This window comes from Oryzias melastigma, linkage group LG6, assembly GCF_002922805.2.
Source record: "Oryzias melastigma strain HK-1 linkage group LG6, ASM292280v2, whole genome shotgun sequence".
NCBI classification, from domain to species: domain Eukaryota; kingdom Metazoa; phylum Chordata; class Actinopteri; order Beloniformes; family Adrianichthyidae; genus Oryzias; species Oryzias melastigma.
The window spans coordinates 2,056,641-2,082,327 of NC_050517.1; the positions used below are offsets into that span (position 1 = coordinate 2,056,641).

Genomic DNA, 25,687 nt, shown 5'->3' on the forward strand with positions numbered 1-25,687 from the left:
TAGGTGAGAGAGTGGAAATATGGGTGAGTAAAGCAGAAAAGTCAGTGATAAAATTTACATTTGACTTTGGGGGGCGGTAGAGAGCAAAAAGTCCAAAAAACAGACAAAAAGTAAGTGTGCCTTCAAAAAAATATGGTAACTAGAAAACATCACTGGCTTAAAGTTTAAGAAATCACTTTATCCAGACATTTTTCTGTTGTTTTTTTTTTAAGTACTAAAATCTTTTTCTGCTTTGTTATTAGCTACTTGTCACAAGTGTACACTACTCCATGAAGGGTTTTTTTTCTGTCTGATCCTTAACATGGCAGTTATTGACAACTATTAACAACCCAGGAGTCAAAGTTACATTTGTGGTTGAATCTGTCTGACATGAAGGGAAAACTGTTTGCTCCAGGGACAACTTCTGTGGTCTTTCAGCTGCACCTCACAGACATAGACATGAAAACTCACCATGTCAGAGCATTAGAGACAGAGAAATGTTTTGGCTTTCACAAAATCAAATCTGTCTTTGTCTGCGTGTCCTCAAATAAACAATCATGTTTACCAAATGGCTTTTTTGTACTACATATCAGCCTATTAAAATGGCATCTCATTATGGGTGCTGAGTAGCAGTTTTACACAAGAGCAATTGGATTTTTTTACCACTTTCTCTTCATTATCATTCTGTCTTGTAAATGGATTCACTGCAAAGCCAATGCATATTCATTTTACAGGAAGCTTGGAAATTGTCAGGAAATGAGCGAAAGGTGGAGCCAGGCTGGTGTGCTGACTCGCGGGGAATAATAAAGCACAAGAGCATCTACTCTGGAGGTGAGAACAGCTGTGTCTGTGAGAGAGAGAGCATGCTGAAAACATCTCCCACCTGCAAGAAAAGATACTGCACTCAACATGTTGACAGCTCAAAAAAAGAATTTGTTTGAAGTCTGACACAAATTCAAGTCTCATGAATAGCTTTAAAAACATAAACACCAAGATGTTCATGGGCTCAAAAAGATGAACATGATTTCATAGATACTTTTCCTGCATCCGGCTGAAGATTTGGATTCAAGGCATACTCTTGGCTACGCTTTTCACTCTAAAGGCATTAATAATGCAGACAGACAAACCTTTAGTGGTTTCTGATTTGATTTTTCAAAAGGTAGGGGGAAATATGCAACATGCTCTTTCTCATAGAGTGGTCTGGTTGCACTTTGATGAAATGAGTGTGGATGTTTGTCTGTTTCTTTTCCTTTGACGTCCTCTTTTGGATGTGTAACGTGTAGATTTCAACATCAGAAGAGCTTGCTTGGATTGAAAGGCTGCCTGAGGCAGAGAACTAAACAAAAAGTTTTCCTTTTTGCCAAGTTATGGACTCTTTTACCTAAGGCAAGATAAAGCACTTCAAAGGCAAAGGGCATTCATTGTCAGCATCTCAAACTGACAGCAACACATCCCCCTCAAGTGTAATTGCAGAGCCAAAAGAAAGAAACCCAAAACTCCCCGGGTCTCCAAAAGCTGAGGATAGAGCTTCACCAACTCCTGTGCTCATAACAAGAATTTTTTTTAAATAAATGAACAAAAATCAAGAGAAAAAAACTGGTATTTTAAATCGGTTCTAGAATGACTAATTTCTTTGAAGCATAAACATCGAATTCAGAGAAGGTGCTCTTATGAAGCAGGCCTGGTCTCCGCCTGAGTTTTCTTCAGGGAAAAAGAGGTAATCTCATCTGGAAAATTAGCCAGTAGGGAGCCCTTCACTGATGGCTGATTTAGCTCTGAGCAAAAATGTCACCGAAGAGTTAAACGCTTGCTGATTAAAGTGTAATTGTGTTACAGTTGGTCCAGTGCCTCGTTTCGTTTCATCTGATTATAAAAATTAATTGCCTCCACAGTCCCAAAAAACAAGTGACAGTAGGGAGATAGACAGACAATTAATGAAGGCATTTTTATTAATTAAGGGTTATTAATTAGCGGAATATTTTGCATAACTTCACACCCCTTAAGACAGAAGGTTTCTGGCAGCTTCACAGCTAAACTTTAAGGTAAAATAAGTAATTGAAGAAGCCTTCCTGCACCCTCACACAACATGATCAGTTACTCGACCAGGAAGGAATTGAGGATATTAATAACAGTTACTCCACATTTCCAAGCACTCCAAAATATGTTGCCTTTGTGTGTCTTAAGTCCCACTCCAACCACATGTCAATCTATTTTAAAAGCATTCCCATTTTTTTTATATGATTATGCTGTTTTAGACTAAATCAAAAACTGTGTGTTACTTTCTAGGACATAATTTCTTCAGAGCAGAAGAAGAAATTAGAAATTCACCTCTAAGTTGTGGGTGGGACTGTTGGCGTGGAGTAGGTCTGCCCCCATTTCCCCTTCTTGCTGTGGAGTAGAGAGGAGAAGGAAGCTTGTGGCCCCGTCCACAATTTTCTGTCACATATAAGCTTTTTTTTTTCCTGTTGCATTTTTTTGCCTGCTCTTGATTCACTGTGATCTGAATAAAGAAATACTCAGAAATACAATTTGAATCTTAATTTTCTTTATCTATTATCAGAAAAAACACCACAAGAACATGTTAAAAACACAATTTTCATTGAAGTGGCTCTTTAAGGCAGAAACTTCTCTGGTACGAGCATAAACTGCTGCAGCTGAAAGCCAGAGACAAAATGCTATTCTGCAGCATTACTGAAAGGTTACAGGAGAGAAATGGGGTTTGGTGGAGACCTGTGAGCTCACTCCTGCCTTCACAAATGCCACACTGTTTTGCATAAGCAAGGTTATAAAATATTAGGCTGATGATGGAGAACTGAAGGTCTGGGCAATGACCGCAGGATCTATTAACACTTCACTTTTACTGCTGAGCAAACACGGTTGTTAAGGTTGAATAAGTAGAAACACAAGACTCTGAATAAGTCAATAATGTGTTGTGGCGCGTGCTGCTGGAGACTCAGGGGAGGCCGAATGTTATCTACTCACACTGTTGAGTGTGCAAATAAAAGGACATAGGTTTTCATTTTGCAGATGAAAACTTACAATCACTTACACGACTGTTTAATGTCAGAAAAATGTCAGCATGTGGATGTAGCACATTTATGTCATCAGTTGTTGTCCTGAAGAACCTTCTCCTCTCTGAACGATTTGCTTTTGATTATCAGTAGACGAGCATAGCAGTGATTGTAGCTTAAAGGGTTAGTGATGGCCTGGGACAAAGCTAAAATGCATATCCAGATATATTCCATATGTTCTAATGCATCAAAAATAACAAATAATTACCGTTGACAAACGCAGGTTTTTGTAAAATTTGACAAAATCAACGACAAATCACACTCGCATTTCGCCCTGCTTCAGAAACGGCTCGATTTGGGTCACGTGACGCGTTGACGTCACATGAGTGAGACAGCGCCAGCAACAGAATGCAGGCGGACCCAGGGTGTCTGCAGATACATGTATGTGTGTGCGCTGCTCCAAAGTTGAATTCTATAAACATCGGTGTTATGGTACGACGGAGTATTAGGGCCACCAAAAATAAAAAAAAAAATTAGAATTATGATTTTTAAAGTCGTAAATTTACGAGATTTACAATCGAAATGAGCCTATTGTGAATGAACACTGTGAGCAGAACCAGACCGACTAAACTGTGAAAAGCTTCTGATTTCAACAGGTAAACTGAATGTTTAAAACATTGCACATGTTTGGAAGTTTCTTTGTTTGATTTGCAGTTTATTAATCATTGATGGTGGCTTGCGGGATCTCTGCATCCCATGTTGTTGTTGTGTGTTGAAACGGGACGATTCATGTGGAGAACGGGGCGTACGGAGCACTGTTTACATTCTCCTTTGGTTTCTGCGCACGTCAGAGACATGCAGTAAGGTGGTGAAAGAGCTTCTGGGTATGTGAATAAAGTGAATAAATAAGTGAATAAATAAATAAATAATAATAAAGTGGTGGACGGTCCTGCAAACATGTCTCTAAGCTCTTTATTTTGCATATGAAACTCTGCATTACCGACCCTGATAGTCAGCGTCATTGATGATTTGATTTAGAGTCGCCAAAAGGTTCCGATCTGTAAATAAAGCTTCACGTGATGCTCCACGTCTTCCAGCTTCGAGCATGGCTCTGATAAACGGACAGCTTTCGTTTTCATGGGCATTCTCAGCGTCACTGTCAGTGTCATTGCCAGATTGTGATACTTTACGCGCTGCCGGCTCAAATTGATAGGGCTTTACAGTCCTCAAACCACAAACACCCGGCGCCTCTGAATCAGCGTCACTTTCAGAACAAATGTTTCCACAATCTGAGTCTGAAGACTGAATTGTGGACCTGGAAATATCGCCGCTATCGCTAGCTCCGACACGCAAAGGAGAAGCCATCTTGCTATGTTGACCCCTGGCGACGTCACGTGACCAAAACGGAGCTTTTCCCCGGAAGAGACAGGTTTGCCAAATTTGGCCGCAAAAATGCAGTTTTATTTCAATATTTCTTGCTCAAAACACGCCAAAACATTATATTATAAATATAAGGCGAAATACAGTTAACACCGAAAAAGACCCACAACCATATTACTAGTCCTTTAACGTCTTTCAGTGATTAACCTTCAATCTTCATCAAACAATAATAATGAAGAATTCTAAGGAAGTCTAAAGGTGCATTCACACCGGGCAACCGCCCCTAATGAAAAGTCTTCGACCCAATCCGAATTCTTCCCTTCTCTCTTCCCCTTCATTTATTCCTCCAAACGGAGATTTATGAAAAAATTGTGTCTCATAATTCGGATATCACTTTGATTTGATGAAGTCACTATTAATCTCCAGTCTGCTAGCGTTAGCGTGGAGCTTCCAGCGCTCAAATATACATAACAACAACGGTTTTATAACTTTAAAAAGTTCATGCTACAACAAAAATTCATCAAATACATTTAAACGTAAACTTCTGTGGTTCAGAGCACACCCATGCTTTTTCTGTTTCTTTAAGACTTTTGTAACCAATTTTCATGTGTTTAAAAAAGCTGCACCTGTCCTGAAGGTTTCTGACACGCACAGAGATTTTTGGTTCATAGTCCCCCTTTGGTGCAAATCATGTATTTTGAGTTTTTAACATGTACGTGTGAGATTTTTCTTGTGAAAGAGAACAAATACAGTTAGAAATTGTTTCGTTTTTGCATTTCTGAGTATGTCTCCTTTTAAATTGCTGTCAATCAAACTGTGGAAAAGATGCTCTCTTTAAACTAATGAGCCATTATAATGTCACAGAGGCTGGGGCAACAGCGCTTGCCGAGCCCAAGATCTGCCTGATCCATACATGCCATTTTTTTGTGAGGCTTGCAAAACGAGGCTGGGCTTGTGCTGCAGATGGAGGAACCAGTCGCCCTCCTCTCCCTGCTGCTGGAGGCACCCCCCGCTCCCCAGTGTCCAGCTGGTCCGGGCATGGAGGAAGGGTCTCTTGCAGGGTAGTGTGGGAGGCGGGTCGCACGTCCAGACTTAACCACCATACTGTACTTTCAGATCTCCCCAGCTCCAGCTCCCACCTCCTGTCTCAGCAGGGGCCCCCCCCACCCCCGACGGGCTGCCTCAAGCTCCGGTTGTACAGTCTCACTGCAGCAGGTAGGAATGACCTCCGATGTCGCTCTTTCAGACACCTGGGGTGGATCAGTCTGTGGCTGAAGGAGCTTCTTAGAGCTATCACCGTGTCACAGAGGGGATGGGCGTCGTTCCTCATCAAGGATGATAGCTTGGCTACCATCCTCCTTTCCCCCACCTCCTGCACAGACTGAAGCGGCAGCCCCAGAACGGAGCTGGCCTTCCTCACCAGCTTCTCCAGCTTCTTCCTGTCTGCTGAGAAAATGCTGCTGCACCAGCAGACCACTCCATAAAAGATGGCTGATGCCACTACGGAGTCATAGAAGGACTTTAGGAGTGGTCCCTGGACTCCAAAAGACCTCAGTCTCCGCAGCAGGAAGAGTCTGCTCTGCCCTTTTTTGTAGAGTGCAGTGGTGTTATTGGACCAGTCCAGCTTATTGTTCAGGTGAACACCCAGGTACTTGTAGGACTGCACTCTCTCAATGTCCCTTCTCTGGATGTTCACCGCCGTTAGTGCAGAGTGGGAGTGCCTCCGGAAATCCACTACCAGCTCCTTTGTTTTTCCTGCATTGATCTGCAGGTGCAATCCACAAAGCTCTGGATCACAGCTCTGTACTCTCTGTCATTGTCATCCTGGATCAAGCCGACAATCCAGAGTCATCCGAGAACTTCTGCAGATGAACGGATCCGGTGTTGTGTGTGAAGTCTGCAGTGTAGGTAGTGAACAGAAACACAGCCAGAACTGTTCCCTGCGGGGCTCCCGTGTTGCAGACTCACAGCGGTCAGCCCTCACATACTGCAGACGGTGTGAGAGATAATCCAGAATCCAAGCACACAGATGTTGGTCCACGCCCATGTTCTCCAGCTTATCCCTCAGGAGCATGGGTCGGCAACCCAAAATGTTGAAAGAGCCACTTTGGACCAAAAAAATAAAAAAGACATATGTCTGGAGCCGCATAAATCGAAATGCCTTATATAAGTCTTACAATGAAGACAACACATGGTGAATGTGTCTGTAAAGCAGCCCACTATCAATGTGACGTCATAGATTACAACGACATCATGAACATCAGTGATTGACTGTTTATTTCTCCTGCTGCGTGTCCTCGCGTCATGTATGCCATAAATTTAATTTCATGACAAGTTAGAGAGAAATTGCAGCGACAAACTAGCTGACTAAAGCTGAATAGCCTCATTATGCACATACAAGCTTTTATTTTGACATCCCACAATGACACAAGGAGAGGGGGTCGTCATCAGTCTCTCCCTCATTCTCACTCCAGGAGCAGGAAGAATTCAACCATAACAGGACAAAATCATAAATGCCAACAAATGTTCAACAGTCAGACAACAAAACACGTTGAGGAAAACCCAAACTTAAATCCAATTCCAGTCAGACAGGCAAAAGAACGGGTAACCCACAATTCCTTGCGCTGCCAGACCGACAGCAAGCCCAGCGTGCCTGAGACCATCACTACAATATGAATGAATTACAGTTTGTTTCATTGCTTTGATGAAATTAAAGAAATGCAATAAAGAAATCCGATTTTTGATGTTATTTTTATTTTGAGGATTTGAAAAAAATCACAAAAATGTTACGTGCACCTTTAAGGTGCTTCCACACTGGCCGCGTCGGCGCTCAATCAAGTGCACACTTTGAATGAAGAGTCTGTATAAACGCGCGCACACCAAAATTCCTGGCCTCCAAGTCTGGAGGGAGGATGAACGCACTTGGTACCCAGGTTTATAAGTCAGACATTTAAAAGGGCAGAGTTGTGAAAACAAAAGTCTTCAGAAAGATTTGGGGGATTTTCACCGCTTTTACTTTTGCTCCGAGGTTCTTCCTGTTGTAGGTGGCAGATGAGCGCTAATGAACAGTAGAAGAAGAATAGAAGAAGAATCTCCTCCCCGCCACTGCGTGCGTGACCGCGCTGCTCCGGTGTGGATACCACCTGCTGAGCGTGCGTTCAGAAGCCGGCGTAGACCGCGTTCTTGAACGCACCGCACGCAGCCGGTGGGCAGGTGCTCACACATCGGCCGCGTGCGGTGCGTGGCGGGGAGGAGATTCTTCTTCTATTGTATTTTTACTGTTCATTAGCGCTCCTCTGCATCTACAACAGGGAGAACCTCAGAGCAAAAAGGAAAAGCGGTGAAAATCCCCCAAATCTTTCTGTTTTCATAACTCTGTCCTTTTTAAATGTCCATCTTGGTGTCATATTAACCTGACCGGACACAAACCGTAATGATTCATTTCTCCTTCGTGATCACGTTTGTGCTTTGAAGCAGACTCCGCCCACAAGCAGCACCCAAATCCGGCTCCTTGATTGGTCACAGCTCTGAGCTGCTGCGACTGTGTGTGGAAATCTTGAACCGGGTTGAAGATTCAGCGCACGCTCAATGCGTGCCGATTTGTACGTGGAGCCTGCGACCCGACTTAAAAACCCGCGTAGCAACGTGCGCTCACGTGCGCTCCAGACGCATGTGCCAGGAATTCTGCTGTGCGCATGTTTGCATTGACTTTTCATTGAGGGTGTGGCTTGATTGCGCGCTGACTCAGCCGGCGTGGAAGCACCTACACTCATCTCGCAACAACTGGAAAACGTAAAGGATGTTTGTGTCATATTTGTCCTCCTACAGAAACCGTATTAAAACAAAAGATATATTTCCCTCCAACATTTTTTATCATTTTCAAACATTTTTGAAAAAGCGCCAGTGAGCCACTAGGCAGTGCTTAAAGAGCCGCATGCAGCTCCGGAGCCGCAGGTTGCCGACCCCTGCTCAGGAGTGATGGTTGGATGGTGTTGAAAGCACTGGAGAAGTCAAAGAACGTGACTCTCACAGTGCTCCTAGTGTTGTCCAGGTGGGTCAGAGCTCTGTTCAGGAGGAAGATGACAGCATCCTCGATGCCGATGCCTGGCTGGGTCCATTGACTGACTCACCATGGGACGAAGATGAGTGAGCGCCTCTCCATCGTCTTCATCAGATGAGTGGTCAGCGCCACCGGTCTGTAGTCCTTGAAGTCAGTCGGGCGAGATGTCTTTGGTACCGGTACCACGCAGGAGGTCTTCCACAGTTGTGGCACTTTCCCCAGCTTCAGGCTCAGACTGAACAGGAACAGCATAACGCTGCTCAGTTCGTCTGCACAGGTTTTAAGTAGCCTGGAGCTGATGCCATCTGGGCCCGCTGCCTTTCTGGCCTTGGTTTGGCTGAGCTGCTTCACCTGGGCTTCTGTGAGGGGGGGTGTGGGGGGTGGTGGTGGCAGGGGGATGGGTGCTATGCAGTCAGAGCTGCTGGTGGAATGGCTCACAGTGGGGGTAGAAGTTGTTGATGATGATTGCAGCAGTGGAGACAGGGTGGGGGTGGGAATCTGCTCAAATCTGTTGAAGAACAGATTCAGGTCGTTCACCCACGTCTGATCCCCCTCAGCTGGAGTGCTGGGCTCCTGGTATCCAGTGATGGTTCTGAGTCCCCTCCACACTCCACTGATGTTGTTCTGCTGCAGCTGGTCTTCCATCTTCCTCCTGTAGCGCGCCTTTCCTTGTCTGATGTTCCTCCTCAGCTCCTTCTGCACAGCTTTCAGCTCCTCCTTGTTGCCTGATTTAAAAGCCCTCTTCTTCTCCTTCAGGAGAGCCTTTATTTCAGGATTTATCCAGGGTTTGTTATTAAAGAAACACTGTTCAGTCCTGGTGGGTACAGTGTTCTCCACACAGAAGTTGATGTAATCTGTTATGCCGTCCGTTATACAGTGGATGTCCTCCCCATGTGGACTGTACAATTCCTCCCACACAGTTGTGTCAAAACAGTCTTTCAGAGCCTCTTCAGTCTCCTTCAACCATGTCCTCACTGTGCGGGAGACAGCTGGTTGCCTGCATACAAGTGGTTTGTATACAGGCAGGAGATGAACCAGGTTATGGTCAGATCTTCCCAGGGGGGGGAGGGCAGTTGAGGTGTATGCCTCCTTGGAGTTGACATACGGTCCAGGATTTTGTTCTCTCTGGTGGGACATGAGACGTACTGGGTGAAGGTTGGAAGAGTGAATGATGGAGGGGCATGATTGAAGTCTCCAGAGATGAGGAGAAGGGCATTTGGGCTCTGTGTCTGGAGTCTGTTGACCACAGAGTGCAGGACATCACATGCAGCTTCGCCGTTAGCAGAGGGGGGGACGTACGCAGCTATCGTGATAACATGCGAGAACTCCCTCGGCACGTAGAACGGTCTCATGCTAACGGCTAACAGTTCAATGTCCTTGCAACAGATCTGCTCCTTAACAGTGATGTGGCTGGATTTACACCATCTGTTATTGACAAATACTGCCAGTCCTCCTCCTTTCCTCTTACCGCTCTCCGTCGTCCTGTCTGCTCGCGTCATCTGAAATCCGTCCAGAGCCACGGCGGTGTCCGGTGTTAGCGCTGTAAGCCATGTTTCTGTAAACACCATGATGTTAGCTTGCTGGAATTCCCTCTGATGCAGTCGAGCGCTGTTGGCTCATCCATCTTATTAGGAAGAGATCTCACGTTTCCCATAACGATGGACGGCAGAGTGGGTCTGTAGCGTCTCCTTTTGGCTCGGCACAGAGCTCCAGCTCGGGTCCCCCGTCTTCTTCTCCTTAGTTTCTGGGGGACGTCGGGTCTTTCCCCTGTTAGCATCGGTGTGTTGCAGAATGCTAACAGCTGGTCTCTGGTGTAAACCATGGTCCGCAGGAGCGCTAACCACTGTGCCACCGTGCAGCCCTAAATTTCATTAATTTAAAAAAATGAATTTAAAAATATCAATCATTAATAAATAAAATAATAAAAACGGCCTAACAGCAGATACAGACGACTGAAGAAGCCACATAATGACTAACTAGAACAGTGTTTCACAAATGGTGGGGAGTGCCCCCTGGGGGTAATGTGAATAAAAACATGTTTACATTAGTTATGGATATTGTGCATAATCCTACATAGTAGTTGATAATAAATTAAATATAGCAAAAACAACCTAAAAATGCATTTGGTAGCAGAAAGAGCCGCTGTTTACAGTGAACCAAAGAACTGAATCTCTGAGAAAAGACAGAATTCATCAGTACTGTGGAGGGAAACAAGGAAAGACTTGTTTTTACTTTGTCTGAAAGTTTTGGAAGGATTCTTTAAAAACAGAACAGAATGCGCGCACACCAGAATTCCTGGCCTCTGCATCTGGAGCGCACGTTGCTACGCAATTTTTTTAAGTCTGGTCTCGAGCTCTACGCACAAATCAGGCACTCTGATTTAGGAGCTGTTGGGCGGCGTCTGCTTCAAACCACAGAAGTGCCAAACATGATCAAAGAGAAATGAATCATTGCGGTTTGTGCCCGGTCGGGCTAATAAGACATCCAGACAGACATTTAAAAGGACAGAGTTGTGACAACAAAAAATATGGAGAACATTTCGGGAATTGTCCACCGCTTTCACTCTTTGCTCTGAGATTCTCCCTGTTGTAGATGACAGAGGAGCTCTAATGAACAGTAAAAATACAACAGAAGAAGAATCTCCTCTCTGCTACTGCGTGTGTGACCGCGCTGTTCCGGTGTGGATACACCTGCTGAGCCTACGTTCATAAACCCACGCAGAACGCACCCCACGCAGCCGGTGTGGAAGCACCTTTGAAGATTCTGCTCGTGCGCAGGCATCACTCATGCACGCGGAAGTAGTCAGTCTCTCGTGCGAGGACTTTTTCTGCTCGTGGAGGAGGAAAAAGTCTGATTTATCTTCCCTCATACTTAGCTCAGCTCAAACCTTGTCTGCCTGCATGCACACGCAGCACAAATACGTATTTGTAACACAGACTCAGAGGCGTTCAGATCCATCTGCAGTGTTTTTATTTATGATCAGTGATGTGGTGGGAAAGCCAGCGGTGGTCGGACAGGCGGAGGTCAGACATGGCGAGGGTTTGTCCGAGGCTGGCGTAGACGAAGGTCAGGGACGGGCAGGAGTCGAGGCAGGCGGCTAGCAGGAGAGCAAACAGGAACAGAGCTGGGTCGAGACACGAAGAAGCAGACTGCTGGAAACACGCTCAGTAAAGGCTAACAGCTCAATACTTCACAGTGTGTTATGGTGGGAGCTTGGTATATTTGCTGTGGGGACTGATGAGGGATTGGCTGCAGCTGTGGGATGATTAGTACTCTGGGGACTGTGCACGTGGACGACCGGAGGGGTAGACAGCAGGCGGACTCCTGACAGTGTTAACTAGTGATGGGTATTCTGGCTCTTTTGAGAGAGCCGACTCTTTCATATCGGCTACTAAAAAGAACCGGCTCTTTCGATTCTCAAACGGCTCTTTAGGTTGTTTTGTTGCTTTTTTGTGATTTATTATCAACCACTATATAAAATTATGCACAGAATGAATTATTAATATAACAAAATTAGTTTTTGTAAATATGCATTTATTTCACTCATATAAACAGAAAAATAAATACAAAATTATAATACAATAGAGAACAACTATTTACAATTCAACACAGCTGCTCTGCTATTAAATGTTTAACCTTTTCTTTGTAAACAAATTCACATTGAAAACAATAAAAAACCCTGCAACCATAACACAAAAATATACATTAAAAAGTGTAAAGCAAAACAAAATGAACTCTCTCGCAAAAATGGTATCATAGAGCTCTGACTTGGTTTAGATGGAGGTGGCATGCTGCATGATGCTGTTGCTGCAGAAGCAGCAGTAGCTAGCTGCAGTAGATGTACTGGCACCTTCATTCACATCACCCTCAGCTGACTGATTGTATCATTGTTCTGATGGGTGGACAGTTCGAAGGTGCCTGTGGAGATTATTTGTGGAGGCAGCTCTGTATGAAATCCTTTTTTTACATAGGCGACACTCTGCTTCTGTTTCATCTGTAACAGTGAAACACTCCTATATTTTGCTGCGTTTTCTTGTGTTCCATTAACTCTGAAATTGGATAATAAATTCTCCTAATGGAAACACCACAATTTTGAAAAAACTGGCATTTTTTGAAAAAAAAGTTTTTGCGCTTAGAGGAGGTGGTTTTTGGGATGTATTGAAATAGACATTTTTCGCAAAACTGTAATGGAAACACTTTTTTCGAAATAAATGCGCTTCTCGGTATGAAGAGTCTGCTCTGAGCACTCCACAGCCGGCGCACGGAGAGGTCCCACAGGTGTGTGCGTCACGACTCGCGAACCAGCTGGTGGTGAAGCAAACGTAACGTCGAGGCACGTGCCGGTCGGCATACTGCAGCCAGAGGTAGTTGAGCTGGCGCGCTTCTCGTTTTCTCTCCTCTCCTGTGAAACTACCCAGCGCCTTTGGACGCAAAAGTTTCATACAAGTGTTTTGAGATGTTGGCTTTTGGTGAGCTCCCACTCCCGCCTGCTCACCTCAGAAATTAATCCCATCCCGTCCCGTGATTAACGGAAGAAACATCTCCTATCCCGCGGGAATCCCGAAAAAATGTCAGCCTCTAATGCGCACATCACCTGTGACCTTGACCAAGCAGCCTGAGGGTATGCAGCAAAAAAACAAAAAGAAAGAATTGGATCATTTGAGAGTCAACTCCTTTAGCTCCCTGTTACGACCCCTGGTCGTGCGTGTTTTGTGTGTGTGTGCTGTATTCGTGTCTGTGCGTTGGTTTTTCCAGTTCCTGCAGAAGTCCAGCTCCTCCATGCTGACTCCACCCCCTCCTGGAGAGCTGATTGAGGCACCCTCTCCACCAATCACCAAGCTGGGAGAGAAGCTTCAAACTAGCCAGGAAGCTCTGCTCCAGTGGTGGCTGAATTCCTGAGTGGGAATTAGATTCTCAGCCTGTCCCTGCTGTCTGCCTGGCCAAGCGTGTGAAAAGCCTCTGGATTCCCCCTCTTTAGTTTGTTTTAGTTTTGTCTGTTTGTCAACTTTGTGGCGGTTTGTGGTGGTTTCTTTGGTTGCTTTTGGAGTTGTAGTTGTCTTTGACTGTTTTGGTTTGTAACTTATCTGACTGCTTTAAAGCCTGAGAATTTCAGTTACCTGTTAGTGTTTCAACCATTAAGCCTTTTGGTGATTTGTTAGTTTTCTTTGTTTTGTCTTATGTTGTGACACCCGCCACATGTCACCCTTATAAACAGCTGTGTGGCCATCTTAACCCTGCCCAGTTATTTATTTTTTCTTTTGTTACACACTTCTTCCTCCTTCCTAAGGAGGGACATAACACTCCCTAACAGGCAGCGATTCTTGGACCAAAGCTCTCAACCATGGCCCATCCCTATTAATCAGTTCAAGTTTAAAGCTAATGATGGTTAAGATGAGTGTTTTACGTCCAGTTCACATATGGTCCGATTTGTCAACTAATCATAGAAAAAAAAAGAAACAGGTGATTAATCGACTATTAAAATATTAGTTTATTATTGGTGGCGTCCGCTTCAAAACATGGAAATGCCAAACATAATCAGGAGGGAGAAATTAATATCTGTGGTTGAGTCAATGACACCAAAAGATCAGAGCTGTGAAAACAAATTGCCTGGAGCTAGTTTTGCAGGAATTGCACCACTTTGACTTTGTGTAACAAACCTCTACCTATGGTGGGTGGCGGACGAGCGCTGAAAAACAGTACAAAAACAAAAGAAGAAGAATCTACCTCCCTGCCGTGAGTGTGCTTGCACTGATGTGCCGTAGGACGCCCACACTAACCACACTGACTGATAAATGTTCTGATTTTTAATGCTCAGACAGCACAACAAAACAAAAAGAAAATTCTGGGTTCATTCAATAACATCAAACATGGATCAATGAATAACTTCCTGCTTTTCCTAACAACTGACCAATTGAATTCCAATTAAATTAGTTAATGATTTTCTTCTGTTACACAAACAAACCCGTCCACCTTAAAATTAAGCTCATGGTAAATTCCGAACAATGGATTAATGAACAATGTCCATTAATCCATGCAAGTGAAGCAAAAACAAAAAAGTTGTGTCACTGGTAAACCATTTAAAAAATAGTTTCAGGGTCCCAGAGAAAAAGAGAAAGGACAAGGCTTACATATCACCCGGTGCTGGGCTTGATTCTGTTTTTCAATCACATGCTCACTTACAGAAGTCTGTGCAAGACTCAAGTGGGATACCCCATGTTAACCCTCCCTGTTAACCTTGTTTACCCTGTGTACTGGACCCTAAAAGCCTCAGTCTTCAGGTCCAGTCAATCAATCCTTTTTTCCTGTGATCACTCTAAGATGCGTCTTCCTCAGTTGTTTTCTGTTTTCTCTGGTGTAAAGGTACCGGTCCCAAATAATAAGCTTGGGGGGGTACTTGGAAAAGACCACAACCACTACTCTCAGTAGTCAAAGTCAACATCTTTCTGCTTTTCCCTTCTGGGGTCACCACAGCTTTCACTGATTTGCATATTTAGTTTTTGGCAGAGTTTTAAGCTTGATGCCCTTCCTGACACAACCCTGTATTTATCCAGGCTGAGGACTGGCACATAGAAACCTCGACTTGAGCCCCCTTTGGGGCTACATTTGTTGGGGAAAAACAGTTAGCATCAACAAGATCCTCTTGTCTTTCATTTAACTATTTTTAAATCACTGATCTTGCGCAAACTATGAACATGGTATAAGAAATAACCTGGCTTCATTAAAAAAATAGACATCAATGTGAAAAATGACACAAAGTGACAACATCTGTGCCTCTGCTCAAAGAGAGACGGGGGAAAAACTGTTACATCTAAATACATATATTGAATCGCCCCTCCCCCTTCTGCTGCTGACCTGCGTGTCCGGGAGTCCGAATCCCTGAGATGAGCAGTTTCGTTGCAGCATCTCAGTCTCTCATTGGATTTTAAATTAAAGTGTTGTGATTACAGCATTCAAAGCATGTCTGGACTTTGACCAATCCCTGACTGATGTAGCGTGTGCGCGCCAGGCGAATTCGCCGGTTACTTTTTTTTCTCAGTTTCATTTAATTTAACCGAGAGAAAATGTCTATTAGCCTACAAAACCTAAGTAACGGAGTAATTAGGGTTCTGTAGTCCAGTAATTGTAATTTATTATCAAGTTTGAACTGTAATTCATTATGTTACTCTGTTACTGATAAAGTAGATAAATTACAGTAATTCGTTACTTTGTAATCCATTATCCCACACACTGGGTAAAGGGTTTAACTAAACCCTCCACTGCTTCTGCAGCCATAACTTGGCGTGCAAAATTTGGGCACACGTGAACTAAGCTATACAGTCTCTTCTTTCAGCAGAAATATTAAACATGATTTTTCACAGAAACCCATGTGTGGATTTCTGCACTTCCTATATTCAGCAAGTTTAATGACTCCTTTTTCTTCCTGTAGGTTTTCATATTTCATGCGGACCACTTGCATGCCCTATGCAGGTTTGGCCATTTTTTTGCCAAGCCTGAGGGTAATTGTAACTATGTCCCGATCCGATCACGTGATCGGAAATCGGGGCCGATCACGTGGTTGGGGACTCGATCGGAATCGCACTCCTTTGTCCGATCAGGATCGGATATTTCATTTATTCTCATTATGATCAGAGCTTTATATTTAATCTTATCTTTACGGATAAATACTCCACTCCAAGTCTGCATGTCATGAAAAGATCACAAAATGTCATCACCAGAAAACTCAGCAGAAAACAGCAGCAGCTCAAGCAGAAGGCTAACAAAACAAAAGCTAACAAAGCTAGCTAAAGCTAACTTCCAGGATCAATAACTCCTTTAAAAACGCTTTAAAGTGACAGCAAGTGTCTCTATTGGTTTGTCATAACTCAAACAACCACCTATGAAGGCATTTTAACAGAATGAGACAAAGTTTTTGTTTCTTTTTAATGTGAAGCTCACCATGCTGCAGACAGATGGCTAAACAGCAGCTGCTAACTGCTACATGCTAGTGCCGTGATATAACTCCTTAGGACCCCAGCTGTCCTTTGATATGCCTGTTTGATTTATCTGACAGAGAAATAACAGTTGAGAAACTTAAACTTAAAACTTAAACTTAAAAAAGAAGCACATAATCTTAAAAATAACTAAATAAATACAACTAATAAATTAAAACAGATATTCATGAACACTCATCAAATTTCATGCTAAAACAAAGTCATGATTTATTTTTAAGAATTTTAAATGAGGACAGGAATCACATTTGATCAAAAATGTTCAATAGCTCTAAAGATATTAAAGCTAAAGTCACTAAACTTTCTCACATTACTAATTATCACTTATATAACAAGATTTTTTTTTTCTTAGTTTATATTTGCTGTATTTTTACTTGTTTATTAAAGCTACTTCACAGAAGTGTTTTATTTAAGTTTTTAATGATAAAAGAAGTTTAATGAAATATAAATAAGGGACAACACTAATTAGTTTGTTTAATTTATTCATGTTTTAAATGTCTTGTAAAAGTATCGGATCGGGACTCGGTATCGGCCGATACACAGAATCAAATGACTCGGAATCGGATCGGGCCCAAAAAAGCCTGATCGGGACATCCCTAATTGTAACTAAGGCTTTAGCCAATCAGCATAATTTGTGTTTGTAATGACAAAACTTTTTTGTAGTTCTTGTGGTTGAGAGCTTTTTCCCATTTAAGTTTCACTTTTAGCAAGTTATAAAAAGTTATACTGTCCAGGGATGACAAAGATACTAACAGCACTTGTTTTAAACTTTGTTTTCAACATTAAATGGTATCAAAAATGGATCGATCGAACACTTCACAGAATACTCAATAAGCAGTCTGCCCTCCACTTGATCACATTTGTTTGAGTTTTGCTAATCGAGTTTTACGCCTGTGGGAAGTAATGGGTTTGGTTTTTTATTGCTGACCAACCACAAATCCTGCTCAGCTCAGAGATTCATTTTTATAAGGATGCTAAGCACTTTTGACTTCCTTGCTTTGAAATTACCTGAGTAATTGAATCTGAAACCTGTTCATAAAGGCGGACGCTCGGCTCTTTGGCTGTGTACGCTCAGCTCCACCAAAAAACCTCATTCCCTAAGAGCACTCCGATGTATGCGCTGTCATACTTGGGGAAACTGGGCCATCGTATTGTGTCCCTGGTTCTCATTTCAACACGGAGCCTTTCACAAAGCCTGCCAGAGCCTTGTCCTCCCCGTCACTAAATGTGGAGGGGGGAGATAGTGCATTCTGGTGTTATCCGCCACCGGCCTCTTGCCCCTTCTGCCTTTTTCTCATTTCACTGATTTGACCATGAGGTGACCTTGGGTTTTTAAGTGCTTTTAGGGAAAAGCCAAGTTTCCTCGGCCCTCCATAATGGAGATGGAGAGAAAATAAGTGAGAATGCCTGTCAGGCATATTATTCACTGGTCATTTTTTTCCTTTTATGTCCATTATCTTCCTTCCCTGCAGCAGCTTCTTTTTATTTTTACAGAGCAGCAAAGATGATGACGACAGGATGCTGTCAGCTAATTCACAGAGGTCTGTGTTTCTAATGTAGGAAATGGCCCCAGGTGAACGAGGCAACAGCATATGTTTATGACATGACAAGAAACATTGAGGGAATTAGTGCTCTGAAAGCACAGAGGACACATCAGAGTGTTTTGACTCGAAAAAGAACTCATTCATCGTCTTTGCCCTGGAGAATTGCCCTCAACACTCACATACTAATCATCTGGTGTCTCAGATGCAGGTAATACAATTTTATTGCCAGCGATGTCTTCACAATATCACACACGAGGGATGAGGAAGAAGAGACCTTGTCTCTGCATGTTTGGGGGCTGTGGACACTTGCCAAATAGCATTTTCAGTGGAATTATGCAGGCATTATCTGAGTTCTCCATCAGCAGCCCTCCCGAGTGTACCCTTGGCAAGTCGCTTATCTGGGTCAAAGTCCTAACTGCTTGGAAGGGCCGGGGAGAAGCCCCTTAAAATCCTGTCTCCCATCCCGTCGTTCTTATGAACATCACAGCTGGAACGACTGTGAGCCTTCACATGCCTCTTTGGCTTCAAACGCAAACATGTTCCAGACCAGTGATGTGCAGTCAGGGGAGGCAGGAGAGGCTGAGCCTCACCAGCAAAATATAGCTAAAAAATGCATAAATTCAATAAGATGAATATAATTTTTAAAATTAAAAATCAAATGTTATTTTTTAGACATGTTATTTTCTATGATTACCATTTTTGTTCTGGTTTTTCAACGTTTCTTGGTAAAAAAAAAAAAAAGCAGCAAATTTACGAGTTTCCTCTCCAAATACGCTAGACAGCGCTGGGTGTGGCTGGGTGAGGTAGCTCCGCCCCCAGCCTCACCCAGCGCCACACACACTGACTGTAGCTGCAGCTGACACATGCCTGTGGTCCTTCTATCATCATAAAATGCGCTTTATTTTAAATTGACCTGATTTGTTTATCTTTTGCTATATTTCTGATTACATTGGTTCCAGTTTGGGACTCATTTAGTCTTTTTATTCGCTAAAAATGCGCTTCAAAATGACACTAGGTGCGGCAGACAGTCCGCCTGCCTCACCACAATATACATGCCACCAGCAGAGGGCGCTGGTAAGCCTAGAGAGTGTATGTGACACCACGGCTAAAAAATAGTAGTTTTAGTGGTAGCAAAACAAGTGCAGCCGTCCAGTTACTCTTTAATGTTGTTTAGCATCAATTTCTAAATGGAGGACTTGGTTTTTAGACCCCTAAACTCAAGAATTTGTTTAGACACATTATTGGTAGTGATCTCCACTGAGACAGTGAGACTTTAACACTGAAGAAAGAAAAGGAAGACTTCTACAAACAGAACATTCATCTGTTTCTTTAGAAGGAGCGCACAGACTTCATTCAGAAGTAAGAGTAAGTCAATAACAACAATTTTGGGGATTTTTTTTTATGCTTCAGTTTGTAAACAGAAGTAAAATGTTGAATTGAAATTTTAAACAACACTTTATACGTTGTCAGTCAAATGTGAATAAGCTGCTCTGTAGGCAGTGTTGCCAGATAGTGTCAGAGTTTTCCAGTTTTTTATTCATTTATTTATATAAATATTAGGGCTGTCAGATTTGTCGCGTTAAAAACGCGTTGATCTGACATGTTTTTGACGCATTAATCGCAGATTTTTCTGCCTTTCCACACCGCGCGCGTGGGCGTCCCCCCCTTTAACTCACCGGCTGCTCTCAGTAGATCACGGCGGGTCTCCAACCACCGAGCTGCGAGCTAAAACCGGCCGGCGCTAAGACCTGGAGAGCTCCTGCACTCTAACCCGGCTCTGGTTTGCGTCCAGTACCACGTCGGGTGGTACCGGTGTAGGTAGCAGATGTGCTCGGCCTGTCAGATCGGCTCCGGGGCAACTATTTTTTTTTTTTTATTTATGTGCGACCAACAACAAGCTAGCATGCTACTCGCTAGCACCCACTTTAGCTCAAACTTCATCCTTCCCAGCCTGATTTCTCTCTATTAAAATAACGATCATTATCCTGTGATGATTCCTCTCGATCGGATTATTTCGTTGTCAAGGTTTTTGCGGCTGATTGCAAATATTCCTTCTCCTTTTGTGATTCTTAACGTATTTGTTTGGACCTCCTCGGTTTTTTACTCGGGAAGAATCCGTGCATTATTATGGCGGAAGAGTGTCATTCCCAGTTATGGAAATGTTATTTTTGATGTTTTTTTATTTTATTTTACTGAACGTTGATTGAAGTTTTGAATTTAAAATGCCCTTCACTTGCACTTGGGCTTTTGTTAGGCATTTTATGTTACAGCCTTTTATTGTTAAGAAAGTTTATCTCAATACAATGTTACAAAATAAAGTATTTCTGATGAAAACTATTAATTTTGTCATTCTTGTTTTGATAATTAATGTAGAACTGTTAAATTGTTAAATTGTTAAACTGTTAAATTCCACATTTTTTCCTTAAAAAAGGCCACATATTAATTTGCGATTAATCGCAAGTTAACTCAGGAAATGGGATTAATCGCGATTAAAAAATTTAATCGCCTGACAGCTCTAATAAATATGTATTTAATATTTCTAAACAATGGGGTGGGGGGGGTGGGGGGTCAGAATCTTAGTAAAGTTTGTAAATCTGACTGATGACGTCAGTACCTCACCAGCTGTGAACCTCACCACACGTCACTGTTTCAGACGTACAGCGGTCAGCACAGCATAAGCTCTACTGCATGTCATCTGTCAGAGGCTTCGAGCACCACGCTGGAGTGTGGGAGACACAGGACTTACCAAGAAGTTAAAATCCCTTAGACTTCTATAGAGAAATAAACAGCTGTTACTCAGTCATTCTGTTGGTCAGAATAAACATTCTAGATCGGATACTTTTTTAACATCTTCTTGATAATTCTGTTTTTGTTTTACATATTTTTCAAGTTATAAACTGACCAATCAGATGCCTCACTGAAAGTCTCGCATCCGGTGTTCAATATTCTCTAGAGCCCACTTTCAACTGGTAGGGGTGTGGGCTTCCAAAAAGCTCACTCATGAGTGGTGAAAGTGGTTGCCATAGAAACAAAAGGACTGAGAGTGACTTGGACCAATTACTGCTTACTGGCATCATCTGGTTCCAACATGGAACTTGCTTTTGTTTTCTGAAATGGTTATTTATTCATTTTTTACAGAAACCAGAAAAAGGTATATACTATGACATTTTTTATTGGATGACATTGAGTTGTTGATAAAATTTAAATGTCAAAAATCAAACGTCATTTTACAATCAGGGATGTCCCACTGTACCTACTGCTCTGGTTTCTTATAACGTTTCATTTTCAAACATTTCCCTTTCATTTCTGGAAATGACTTGTTTTCAGAAACATTTAAATTCTATTTCATTTTATTTTTTGGGTATTCGTTTTGGTTTCTGGATTTTGTTTGGATTTCTAAAATGTAATGTTTTGTGTTACTTGCTTTGATTTTTTTTTTTTTTTTCTTGTTGTTGTGATCTTGTTTAGGTTTTTGCGTTGGCTGATTTATTGCTGTGGTTTGCACTTCAGGGCTAATGTAGATCAGTGTTGTAAGGACTTCTCCTCCCCAGTGAGTAGAAACATCAGAACTGGTCTTTGGGACTCTTAACACCCAAAAGGGATTTTAGCTGAGACGCAGCAGAAAAAAAGGCCTCATGCTGGTTTAATCTTTTATGAGGAAATATTCTTGCTGCACCTGTGCCAGTGCTGATGAATTGGAAGGCTATTGCTGATGTCTCCAACACATCCTGTAACAAGAACAAAGGACTGTCGTCACTGTGAGTGACTGAAGACGAAGACATGGAAGGGGTCTTCCAGGATTAAAACGATGCTGGATTGGTCTTTTGTCCTTGTTTCTGTCATCACTTGGGTGTTTGATGCTCCAAGGTTTGTCAACATTCCCTGTTGGGAGAACAGCTGGAGGTGCTGTTGTCACTACTGTTTTTTCCCACAAGGGCCGCAGAGAAGGAAAGTGTGGCAGTTGGTTGTGTGAAGGGGAAATGGCGAACTTGGACAGTATGTCTGTGGGGAGAGCATCACATTCAGCACGCACACAACTGTCTAAGTCCTTCACCTCCACTGCACCTCCCCCTCCTCCTATCGGGGGATGTGAGCTGAAGCTGTTGACAGCAGTGACGAGTCCAGCACAGAGACAACCGAGGGGAGGGCACCGGTGCTGCCCCCGCGGGCCGGTACATCTGTTTGGATCCTCACACAGCCGTCTGGCCTCAGGAGATTATTGCTGGTAACACTTGCCACGTCTTGGAGTTTTTCACCATCTGAAATGGCTTGACAGCTCCCAGCAGGAGTGAAAGGTCTATGCTGCTGCCTCAAGAGATGATGACTTCATTTGGAAGATTACCTTTGTGGAGATGACAGGGCATCTTCTTCAAACATGACTGGCTGATGAGGCACACTGTCTTTACAGGAATTCCATGCTGCATCCATCACTGACGGCTTTTATGCTGGAGCAGTGTCTGTTGATAAGGCCCACGCTGTCGATTCCTAATTGCATTTTGATCATTAGGATCACTAGTTTTTGAAAGCCTGTGAGCATCTGAAAGAACATGCAAAGTTTTGCAGATTTGTCGTGTCTGTTATAAAAAAGTAGTAATGAACCAACAGCTGGACCAATTGTAATTATTAACAAAAAAACTTTTTAAAATAAAGGGATTCATTATTTAAACCGCAATACCATTATCGCCAAAAGCCTCTGTTACTCTCAGCTTTTTATCAAGAAAGAAAATCCATTCAAAGTGGCTGAAGACCTGATGCAAAGCAACTGCTGAATCCCTGCAAATCTGCAGGCTTAATTGATTATTTGAGCAAAGCTGTATATCTGCAAGGTGCAGGATACCCTGGGGAAATAATGGAAAAAAGATAACAAAATGAAATGTGGGAGAATTTCTTTCTGCTGCCCATTTTATTAATCTTTTCTCCCTTTTTATTATTCTCAATGAGTTTTCCGTTTAGGCTTTGACATTACAGACAAGTGATTTCACTTTCCAGAAGATGGCTGATTCAAGCTGGCAAGAAAAGAAAAGTGTTTTTAAAGAGGTTCTTGTGATTCTTGAACCACACGTCAAGTGACTCCTGGCTGTTTGTACCTGAGAAGCGTTTTTATTCTCAAATCCCATCTTCATTACTCTGCCTTTTTCACTTCGTCTGTGACATTTACTTTAATGAACTCTAATAAGCTGACTCCACCGAGGCATTTCAGATTCAAAAGTGTATTCATAGTTTTTATTTCTGGGTAAATAATCTTCAAACAACATGTTTCAGAGGACTGTGGCAGATTTAAGGTCAGGCTTGGAGCATGAAAGTGTTGGAAGTTTCTCCAGTTTTTTTTCTATTTCTTCTTCTTTTTTTCTGATTTCATGGCTTTCAGTGAGAAAAGTTGCGTCCTTGGGGGAAAGGAAGTTTGGTGCCTCTCAAGAAATTATATTAAACATTTGGCTTTAGGTTACATATCAGGCCAGAACTCATAAATATGATGATGTAAAACTAAGCTATGGCCTTACTTGAAATGGATGGGAGATCTTTCCACAGGACATCCATCGTTGACCCCATCCATCTTGCGTGCGGCAGCCCACATGCAAAGTGTCACTAAAGTAGTTTCTTTGAGTCAGATAAAATTAGTTTGGCTACTGGTGTCATCCACAGTCATTATGGAATCATGGAAGATACCTGCATTGCTTCACAGCCGCTGCATAAGCTATCATGGAACGACTGCAAGCTAACTCGGTAGCTAATCCCACTCCCTTTCAGCTGCCTCTTTCTTCACTATACCTGTGACGAAGAGGCTGAGACGTCTGGATTCATAACCAAATGGTTTACTGGACAAGGGCAAGACATAAGCGTGGTCAGAGTCCAGGCGTGGGTCGAGGGAGGAGGCAGGCAGGAAACCGCGGAGACAAGCAGAGATCAAAACCAGGAGACAAAGTAACTAGAAACGCTCAGAGATTTATGCAGGGCAGTACAAGACTTCGCACTGAGGTGGTGACTGCAGGCAGACTATATACACTGGTAGTGATGAGGTGGATTGAAAACAGCTGAGGACATCTGGCTGAGTGTAGAGAGGGAGTGCTGGGTCAATACTCAGATGAGGACTCCCTCTGGTGGTCATATGTGGAGCGGAAGGGGAAATCCTGACAGAGCCCCCCCCTGTCAGGATGGTCACGGTGGAATTCTGCAGTGAGAGCTGGATCCAATATGTCGTTGGCCGCGACCCAGGAAGTTCCTCAGGACCGTACCCCTCCCAGTCAATGAGGTACTGCAGGCGACCTCCACAGCGTCTAGAGTCCAGGACAGCGTTTACCCTATACGCCTCCTCACCATCCACGATGAGGGGAGGCTCGTCGAGTCCAGAATCCGGGGTTGTTTCCCTGGGACCACTGGCGGGTTTCAGAAGTGAAACATGGAATGTGGGGGATATCCGGTACTCAGACGGAAGCTGCAGGCGGAACGAGACAGGAGTGATTTGACAGTTGATCTTGAATGGGCCCACAAACCTGGGGTTGAGTTTGCGACATGGAAGTCGTAAACGAAGGTCCCGGGTGGAGAGCGAGACCCACTGGCCAGGACCCAAGACAGGACCCTCTCGATGATGACGGTTGGCTTGGACCTGGGTCCGACGCACAGCATGCTATAATTGGACATGGGTGGCTCTCCACGTCTCCTCGCACCCTCGGAACCATTCATCTACTGCTGGGAGTTCTGACGGTTCCCCAGACCAGGGGAAGAAGCGAGGTCGGATGCCCAAGACGCAGTGAAATGGTGTGAGACCGGTGGATGTCTTTTTTAGGGAGTTCGGGGCGTATTCAGCCCACACCAGATACTTGCTCCACTCCTGCTGATGTTGGCTGCAATATGTGCGCAGGAATCTGGGGATCTCCTGGTTGAGACGCTCTACCTGGCCGTTGGATTGTGGATGATAACCGGATGTGAGGCTGACATTGATGTTGAGCCCCTTACAGAATGCCTGGCAGACCCTGGACGTGAACTGGGGTCCCCGGTCCGAGACAATGTCTTCCGGAAGTCCATAGTGCCGGAAGACATGCAGGAGTAACTGCTCCGCGGTTTCCATGACTGTGGGCAACTTGGGGAGAGGGAAAAGGATTTTGAGAACCGGTCGATGACAGTAAGAATGGTGGTGTTACCTTGCGATGGAGGCAGGTCAGTGATAAAGTCCACGGCTTTGTGAGACCAGGGGCATCAGGGCACAGGAAGTGGTTGCAGTAGTCCAGCCGGGAGTTGTCGTGGAGATTTTGATGTTTGGCAAGTGGTGCAGTTGGTGACGAACTGCGCCACATCGGCCTGCATGATGGGCCACCAAAAGGAGTTACGTATGAGTGTTTGGGAGCCTGCCATACCTGGATGTCCAGCCGTTGGGGAGTCGTGCACTAGGTGCAGCACTTGCTGGCGGTGGCTGGGTGGAACGTATATCCGATCGGCCGGACAGGAAGGAGGAGGAGGATTAGCAACATTAATGTCACTGAGTTCCGTCATAAGGTCCCACTGCACGGGAGCCAGGGTGAGTGATGTGGGTAGGATGGTGGCCGGCTCATCAGATGATTCCAAGTTGACTTCGTACAGGCGGGACAGGGCATCAGCTTTCCCGTTCTTTGACCCAGGACGGTAGGTCACCTGAAAGTCGAAACGTGAAAAGAACAGAGACCATCGAGACTGGCGTGAGTTCAACCGCTTGGCTGTTTTGATGTACTGTAGGTTTTTGTAATCGGTGAG

General features: G+C 43.7%; 1 protein-coding gene across 2 annotated transcripts in view; it reads left to right on the plus strand.

Annotated features, from left to right (window-relative positions):
* The first annotated feature begins 659 nt into the window (after positions 1–659).
* Positions 660–25,687, plus strand: part of LOC112152418 (alpha-1,3-mannosyl-glycoprotein 4-beta-N-acetylglucosaminyltransferase C) — a 58,207-nt gene continuing 33,179 nt past the window's right edge. The window contains exons 1-2 of one of the 2 annotated variants that reach the window (XM_036212608.1): positions 660–810; positions 5,487–5,585. In XM_036212608.1, the coding sequence (XP_036068501.1) occupies positions 675–810; positions 5,487–5,585 (235 nt within the window). In that variant the 5' untranslated portion in view covers positions 660–674. The remainder of the gene's footprint in view (positions 811–5,486; positions 5,586–25,687) is intronic. The other variant, XM_024281996.2, reaches the window with a different exon arrangement.